Genomic DNA, 9,117 nt, shown 5'->3' with positions numbered 1-9,117 from the left:
TTTATTTTTATAATTTGTTCTTCTTTTTCAATCATGTTTAATTCTTGTTTCTCTTGACTTTGTTGAATCATCATAGCTTGTTGCTCTAACATAATTTTTCTGTCTTGTTTCTTCTGATCCTTAATTTCAACTAGAGTATCCTTAAATTGTTGTAAGAGATTTATTACAGTTGTCTTCCTAACTTTATCTTTTCCTCGTTTACGTTTAAGTCATTTTTTTGCAGCCTTCTAACTAATTGGTCTATCTTGATAAATCAACGGTTCACTGTCTTCTCCTAAACTAATAGAATCAGGGGTAGATGAAGCTGATGAAGTTGAATTTGCATTGACATGATTTTTTGTTTCTTATTTGACCTTTGACGTTGACTTGCACGCTCAAATTGTCATTGAGGTTCTTTTTTTAAGATAACCCAATAATGTTCTAGTTGAAATCGTTTGCCAACGTAAGAAACATATATTTGTTGAGCATCATTAATCTGATGAGTAAAAAATTAGAGAAATTAAATAATGTTAAAATATATGTTAAACAATTTAACATGAAAATGAATATTAAAATTACACTTAATTCTTCAATCATTTCACTTTGCTGACGATTTTCAATTTGAGTAACAAAATCCAACAAATTTACCAACTATTTCTTGCCATCTATTTGAGATGCTTATTTGGGAACAATTATTCAAGTTTCCTCCATTCTCTACAAAGTAAGCATGTACTCGAGTCCAGACTGTTTTGTTTATTGTTCAACTCCTGTAATTGGATCTTTACTTGCATTTAGTCATCCAGAAACAAGTAAATAATCTTCATTTGGTGAGAAGTTTTTACTTCTTTGTGATTTTTTTCTTATATGAACATTTAAATTTGAGTATGTTAAGTCATCAATTAAAGTATTAGAATCACTTGATTGAGAGAGAATATCTTCTGACTCACTCTTAAAAAAATTGGTGAAAGAGCTTGAAAAATTTGAATCCATCTATATTAAAAAAACCCTTAAATTAAAACCTTATAAAAGAGTGTAAAAGAAGCACACATTCAATGTCTATCAATTTTATAGTTTACATACATGTGAATTAATAACAAGCATTGCATCTTACTTGTTCTAACATTACAATTTGGCTATTTTTTGGAACTAAAAAAGGAATGATATACTGGTTTAATTGCGTTTTCAACAAGATAAAATATAAGTAACCTAAAATTAAAACAAAAAATCAAAAATAAATTTTAAATATGTCACTCTATATTTTTATTAATATCAGCTACCACTATTACTTCTTCTTAATTTTGTCAAAGATAACAACATAAATAAAAAATTATTTTCCTTAACCTATATGAAAAACATAAAATAGCAAATAAATAAAAATTATCACAAATATCAAATTAACAACAAAAGATCTACAAAATCAAGAGATATTAAAGAGTAGATATAAAAAGCTTTTAAATAAACATACCTTTTAATTTCAGCTAATTAACACAATCGATGTTATTAATTAATCAGAGAATAATTGATTTTTGTTTTTCTAAATGTAAGAGAAGAGTGAGGCACAATATAAGATTTAAGAAAAAAACAGGTTTCTTTCCTTACTTTTAAAGAAAAAATAAATACTGTTGACAACAACTATAAAAATAGCCATTGGCAATGTTAATTCAATTTTCGCTATTCTACATAAACATGTAAAAATAGCTCCTTTTAAATTGAAAAGTCATTTTGGCTTCTTTTTTGCATGCTTCGTTGGAATGGTAAAATAAAAAAACAAAAGTTAAAAGGATATATTTTTAAATTTACCTCTCCAATCAGAGATGCTCTAATAATCAAAACAATGATCAAGAATGAAATAAAAAAATTAATGATTTATTAAAAAATAAAAGACTAAAAATAAAAAAAATTCTTTTTAAATAAATAGCTATCCTTTTCATTCACTTGTAATTTCAGTTATTTTTTTTTTGATAAACAATCAAATCAAATCAATTTTTACAAAATCAATAACCAAATAATTATTGGGAAGCCAAAAATAAAAATATAAATAAATCATTAACTAATTCAATATAAAAAAATAAAATTAAAAAAATTACTTTCAGTAAAAAAATTAAGAATAAAAAAAATAAAAACACCGTGGATTCTGCGAATCCATAGTATTTTCAGTACGAAACATCGTGGCCTTTTTTCATATATGAAAAAAATAAATTTAATAATAAATAAAAAAGAACATAGAGAGTGTTTTATTAGAGGGGGAAAAAAAAAAGAAAATAGAAAAAAGGGTGATTAGAATTGTGTTATAAATCTGTAGAGGAGGTGGAAGGAAGAAATGAAAAAAAAAGAGCAGAATTGAGACGCATATCCATTCCTCAGATCCACATTCTCACACCTTCCTAAGGTAGCAACGCATCTCCCTTGACTTCTATCTCGCTTAATGCCTTGCCTTCCCTTCCCTTCACCTCCTTCAAACTTATTGTTATTTATAAATAATTAAATAATAGTTTATTTACGTAAATCCTGATCTTCTTGTGTAGTCAATTTCTTAGTTGGAGTAGAAGCTACCTGTTGATTGCATTTCAGATGTGATCCCTTCAATTTGCGTAATTTTTCGTGTTATTTTAGGGTGGTTTATTTATTTATTTTATATATGATATGAGCTTTCTAAATTTCATATCCTTTTCATTTAACTTTGAATAGCAACTATCTAGGTTTTGTTAGTTACTACTGGGGAGTACAATTTTCTTACAATTAACTCATCATTATGATATGTCTAAGGAATCTAATCTGACCATTCATTTGTTTTTTTTTCCCCTGGGAATCTTGTTTGTCTAACTGCCACACCCACTAGATTTACAACCCAAGTAGAAAGTATTAAGGCTAATTGAAGATTTCAGATAGTTAAATGAGTATTGATTTCAAGCTCTAGATGGATCTTAATGCTAGATTTTCAACTATGCCAAGTCGTGATATCTGCCAGATGTTCGAGATGTTTTCGACTCTTTGAATGAGTTTCATCACAGCACTGATGCAACTTGGCTTTAATTTCTTTTGCAAAAGTTGATTGATTAATGAGCATTAGCAGTTTAACAAAGCATATGACCCAATAGTCTTACCAACTTCATTTTGTTTGCTGATTTTCTTACTTATCTGTATAAATCATGTGTCAGTATCTGTTTTACATTAGCTGTTCAGGCTGCTTTTGTTGTACTTTCTGTTTCTTACACTTTGAGTTATGGCTGATCAGTAATTTTATTATTTTTGTGTCGAATACAAAGGGATGATGCCATATTTTTGATTGATCTGAACAACGCAAGCGGATCAATTTAGCCGGGCCCATCAAGTTTGGGACAAAGGCATTTTGTAGCTGTTGCTGTTTTTGTTGCCTATGTAGGGCATACTGTAATCAAGTTCTTGTTCCTTCTCTGCATAGCAACCAGGAATCACAGACAGAAGTTCTGGTTGTATCGAGAGGATACTGTATTGATATGGGGAGAATAAAGCTACAGTCTGGAATTAAGGTGATTGAGGAAGAACCTGAGTGCTGTACTTCCGAATCTTACAGAGCTACTATAGTATGCATGATTAATGCAGAAGCAGGCACTGTGTTGGCAGTGATGAGGAGAAATGTGAGATGGGGGGTTCATTATATGTCAGGTGATGACCAACTAGAAGACTCTCTAATTCAATCTTTGAAGACGTTGAGGAAGCAAATCTTCTCCTGGCAGAATCCATGGCATGCCATCAACCCTGCACTTTATCTTCATCCCTTTTTGGATGTGATTCGATCTGATGAAACAGGTGCACCAATCACTGGGGTTGCTTTGTTGTCTGTTTACAAGATATTAACTCTTGATGTGATTGATGAAAATACTGTAAATGTTGAAGATGCTATGCAGTCAGTGGTTGATGCTGTCACTGGTTGCCGGTTTGAGGTGACAGATCCTGCATCAGAAGAAGTGGTATTGATGAGGATACTTCAAGTTCTTCTGGCTTGCATGAAGAGTAAAGCATCAGTCATGTTAAGTAATCAGCATGTTTGTACTGTAGTGAACACTTGTTTTCGTATAGTACATCAAGCAGGCAGTAAAAGTGAGTTGCTGCAGAGGATTTCTCGCCACACCTTGCATGAACTTATCAGGTTCATTTTTTCACACCTTCCAGATGTTGAAAACACAAACCAGTCATTGGTAGATGGTGTTGCTACTGTCAAACAGGAGGTATGATAGCATCTCACATTCATCTTCATTATTGTAACATCTCTGCTCTCAATGTCCTTCTGTTAGTTGCTGGGGCATAGGATCAAAGAGAAGCTGGAAAACTTCATATGAAAAGAATAGTCATAATAAAGAAAAAACCCACATTGATAGTTTACTTAGGGTTTAGTCTTATGGTAATTTATAATTAAACCTTCTATATTTCTTCAGTTTATCTCAACTGCATATTCCTGGTTGTCTCACAACAGAAATTATATTTGTTTTTACAGTGTTTCATGGTTGGAAAATTAATAGAACTTTAGGGGAAAATCTTTTCTGATTTACACTCAAAATCATAGGTGAAAATCTATTCCTGGTCTGTATCTTTGCCCTTTCTTTTTTGTGAAATTGTGAGGCTACATTTATGCTCATAGTTTATGATTTATGCTACTTCATATTTCTTTTTCTTATTCTACTTTTTTTTTTTTGAGTTTAAAAGAGTGGCACATGGCATTAGAGAGCTGCAGAAAATTTGTTAGAAAGTTTTGATGTGGTTTATGGAATGAAGTGGGAATGAACTACTTAGCAACCTTTTACTTCATTGGAACTGTATCTAGGTTTTTGTTAAATGAATGAAAAATGATAAATATGTCTAGCAAGTATAGCTTCAAAACAGAATTATCTTTCTTTTCCTACTTTAGAAGTATTTAAAACGTTTTGTTGCTTTTGCAGAGTGGGGGGCTGGATAATGATTATGCTCTTGGGAGTACACAGATGGAGAATGGCAATTGTAATTCAGAATTGGGTGGTCAGGCATCCTCTGTGAGGTTCGGTTCTGATGCTTCCACGGGTCTTGCTGCAGTTGAAGAAAATGCAATTGTGGCTGGTAGTGGAAAGGATGCCCTTCCTTTTGATTTGCACCTCATGACATTGCCATATGGAGTGCCTTGCATGGTGGAGATATTTCATTTCTTGTGTTCCTTATTAAATGTTGATGAGCATATTGGAAAAGGTCCCAGATCAAATACTTTAGCATTTTATGAAGATGTCCCACTTTTTGCATTGGGCTTAATTAATTCAGCAGTAGAATTGGGTGGCCCTTCAATTCGCTGTCAACCTAGGCTACTGAGCTTGATTCAGGATGAATTATTTAGTAATCTGATTCAATTTGATTTATCAACGAGTCCACTTATTCTCTCAATGGTCTGTAGTATAGCTCTTAACCTGTATCACCATCTGCGAACTGAACTAAAACTCCAACTCGAGGCTTTCTTCTCTTTTGTAATTTTGAGACTTGCACAGAGCAGATATGGTGCTTCTTACCAGCAGCAAGAGGTTGCCATGGAGGCTCTTGTAGACTTCTGCAGGCAGAAAACCTTTATGGTGGAGATGTATGCCAACTTGGATTGTGACATGACATGCAATAATGTGTTTGAAGACCTTATTAACTTGTTATCAAAGAGTGCAATTCCCATGGACTGTCCCTTGTCTTCCATGCACGTTCTTGCTCTGGATGGCCTTATTGCTGTTATTCAGGGTATAGTTGGAAGGATAGGCAATGGGTCTGATGGTTCAGAACCGGCCCCAGTGAATATTGATGAGTATACTTCCTTCTGGACAGCGAAGTGTGACAGCTATAGTGATCCTAACCAATGGGTTCCTTTTATCCGCCGGAGGAAGCACATTAAGAGAAGGTTAATGGTTGGAGCTGATCACTTCAATCGTGATCCAAAAAAAGGAATAGAGTTTCTCCAAGGAACACATCTACTGCCAGACAAACTTAATCCTCAAAGTGTGGCTTGCTTTCTCAGGTACACTTCTGGATTAGATAAGAATCTTATTGGGGATTTCCTGGGAAGTCATGATGAGTTTTCCATTCAGGTTCTTCATGAGTTTGCTCAGACTTTTGATTTTGAAGATATGAGTCTGGATAATGCTTTGCGATTATTGTTGGAAACTTTTAGGCTGCCTGGAGAATCACAAAAAATACAGAGGGTGCTTGAGGCATTTTCTGAGAGATATTATGAGCAATCACCACAGGTTCTAGCTAACAAGGATGCAGCTCTTTTGTTGTCTTATTCTCTTATATTGCTCAATACAGATCGGCATAATGCACAGGTGAAGAAAAAAATGACTGAAGAGGATTTTATCCGGAATAATAGACGCATCAATGGAGGCAATGACTTACCTCGAGAATTCTTGTCAGAGCTGTACCATTCAATTTGCAAGAATGAGATCCGCACAACTCCGGAACAAGGATTTGGAATCCCTGAAATGACGCCAAGCCGTTGGATTGATCTAATGCACAAGTCCAAAAGGACTGCTCCATTTATTTTATCTGATTCTAGAGCCGACCTTGACCATGATATGTTTGCTATAATGTCTGGTCCCACAATTGATGCTATTTCTGTGGTGTTTGATCAAGCTGAACTTGAAGAGATTTACCAGACATGTATTGATGGATATCTGGCTGTTGCTAAAATCTCTGCATGCCATCATCTTGTAGATGTATTGGATGCTGTAGTTGTGTCTCTGTGCAAATTCACAACTCTCTTGAATCCATCATCAGTCGAGGAATCTGTGCTAGCCTTTGGTGATGATGCAAGAGCAATGATGGCAACTGCCACAGTTTTTACCATTGCAAATAGATATGGTGACTATATCCGCACAGGTTGGAGAAATATTCTGGATTGTGTCCTTAGATTGTACAAACTTGGTCTCCTCCCTGTACGCTCGGCCAGTGATGCTGCTGAGGAATCAGAGCTTTCTGCTGACCCTGTGCATGGTAAAACGATTTCAAATTCTCTGCCTTCAGTCCACATGCAATCCATGGAAACTCCAAGAAGATATACTGGCTTAATGGGCCGGTTCAGTCAGTTTTTAGCTCTTGACATTGAGGAGCCAAGATCACAACCCACTGAACAACTTGCTGCTCATCAACGCACCCTTCAGACAATCCAAGAGTGCCATGTTGGCAGCATCTTTACTGAAAGCAAGTTCTTGCAAGCTGAATCATTATGGGAGCTTGCACAAGCACTTATCTTGGCTGCTGGTCACCCTCAGAAAGGGAACAGTTTACCAGAGGATGAAGATACTGCAGTTATTTGCCTGGAGTTGCTCATTACAATTACACTGAATAACCGGGACAGGATTTTGCTACTGTGGCAGGGTGTTTATGAGCACATAGCTAATATTGTTCAATCAACTGTAATGCCTTGTGCCTTAGTAGAGAAGGCTGTTTTTGGACTCCTCCGGATTTGCCAGCGGCTGCTGCCCTACAAAGAGAACCTGGCTGATGAACTTTTGAGGTCACTGCAACTTGTCTTGAAGCTTGATGCCCGTGTTGCTGATGCATACTGTGAACAAATTACGCAGGAAGTGGGTCGCCTTGTGAAAGCAAATGCTGCACACATAAGATCTCTAATGGGGTGGCGTACAATTACATCCTTGCTTTCCATCACTGCTCGGCATCCAGATGCTGCTGAAGCAGGATTCGATGCGTTGTTCTTTATCATGTGTGATGGGTCTCATTTGTTACCTGCAAATTATGTTCTCTGTGTTGATGCAGCAAGGCAGTTTGCAGAGTCTCGTGTGGGACAGGCTGAGAGGTCTGTGTGTGCAGTTGATCTTATGGGAGATTCTGTTACTTGTTTGGCTAGGTGGTCGCAAGATGCAAAGGAGGCAATGGGGGAGGAGGAGGAGTCTGCAAAGTTATCAGAGGATATTGGGGAAATGTGGCTGAGGCTTGTGCAGGGTTTACGGAAAGTTTGTTTGGATCAGAGAGAAGAGGTGAGAAACCGTTCTCTTTTATCATTGCAGAAGTGCTTGACAGGAGTGGATGGGATCAAACTTCCACGTGATCTTTGGTTACAGTGTTTTGATCTGGTTATTTTCACCATGTTAGATGATTTGCATGAAATTGCTCAGGGGCACCATTATAACTATAGAAACATGGAAGGGACACTTGTCATTGCTGTAAAACTCCTTTCAAAAGTGTTTTTGCAGTTACTCCCTGAAATTGCACAGTTGACAACTTTCTGCAAACTCTGGGTGGGAGTGCTTAGCCGAATGGAAAAATATCTGAAGGTAAAAGTAAAAGGGAAGAAAAATGAAATTCTTCAGGAAACAGTGCCTGAGCTTCTGAAGAACACCCTGCTGGTAATGAAGAGCTGGGGAGTGCTTGTGCAGAGGAGTGCTTCAGGTGGGGATAGCTTGTGGGAACTTACATGGGTGCATGTGAATAGTATTGCTCCATCTTTGCAAGCTGAGGTGTTCCCTGATCAAGGTCAGGAGCAGTCACTTCATAAGCTGGACGAAACAGGTTCTGATCTTTCAAATGAACCAGTGCATGCTGAATGTGCTGCTGGCACTGGAGGTTAACATTTACACTGTGTTCAATACAACCCAATCGGTTTGTCGATACGTGTAGCTGAGGACACAAGTTGGAGCATTCGGGTAATTTTTTCATGTTCTGGTACTGGATTTTTTTGGGAATTGACAAAGATTAAGGTTTATCAAGAAGGGAATAGACGTGATGAAGGTCTCTGCTCACGACTCCAGGCATCAGAAAGATAAGAGATATGGTTATTTGAAACATGCTTGGGAAGAACTCTCTCTTTGGTCCTAAAATTTTGACCATAAAAGTTGTATTTACTTTTCTCGTTGATGTACAGGACAGAGAATTTGATACCTGAACATTTTCATGTAGGTTTTAGTTTTACTCAGCATCATAAGGTGGAGATTTGTGATGGTTTTGCATGATAGTAATACAGTTCAGATTTATGTTCACAATTGCTGGCAAAATAAGCTCTGGGCATTTCTTTTCCTTTTTTCCTTCCTAGTTGTATCATCTCCTAATCATAACCCCACTATTCTTCAACACGCCCCGTTTGCCAACTATTTTTGTGGAAGAGATGACTATGAACACAAGTAATTTTACTATGAATTAACAAAA

The 9,117-nt window shown here is 36.1% G+C and overlaps 1 protein-coding gene across 2 annotated transcripts; it reads left to right on the top strand.

Annotated features, from left to right (window-relative positions):
- The first annotated feature begins 2,229 nt into the window (after positions 1-2,229).
- On the top strand, positions 2,230-8,966 carry LOC105111425 (ARF guanine-nucleotide exchange factor GNOM-like). 2 transcript variants are annotated; one of them, XM_011006769.1, is made up of 4 exons: positions 2,230-2,368; positions 3,246-4,187; positions 4,896-8,538; positions 8,598-8,966. In XM_011006769.1, exons 2-4 carry the CDS (start codon positions 3,456-3,458, stop codon positions 8,669-8,671), a joined length of 4,449 nt encoding a protein of 1,482 aa, XP_011005071.1. In that variant the 5' UTR covers positions 2,230-2,368; positions 3,246-3,455; the 3' UTR covers positions 8,672-8,966. The 2 variants fall into 2 exon arrangements, with proteins under 2 accessions (XP_011005071.1, XP_011005072.1); XM_011006770.1 differs by having other exon boundaries at positions 2,231-2,368; positions 4,896-8,954.
- Positions 8,967-9,117: the final 151 nt, after the last annotated feature.

Source organism: Populus euphratica, unplaced genomic scaffold (assembly GCF_000495115.2).
Source record: "Populus euphratica unplaced genomic scaffold, PopEup_1.0 scaffold383.1, whole genome shotgun sequence".
Taxonomy (NCBI): Eukaryota; Viridiplantae; Streptophyta; class Magnoliopsida; order Malpighiales; family Salicaceae; genus Populus; species Populus euphratica.
This window is presented reverse-complemented; position numbering and strand designations above follow the sequence as displayed.

Coding starts and splice junctions, on each gene's coding strand:
- LOC105111425 (XM_011006769.1), top strand. CDS start 3,456: ATGGGGAGAATAAAGCTACAGTCTGGAATTAAGGTGATTGAGGAAGAA. Junction 4,188..4,895: donor TTGCTACTGTCAAACAGGAG/GTATGATAGCAT, acceptor TTGCTTTTGCAG/AGTGGGGGGCTGGATAATGA. Junction 8,539..8,597: donor ATGTGCTGCTGGCACTGGAG/GTTAACATTTAC, acceptor CGTGTAGCTGAG/GACACAAGTTGGAGCATTCG.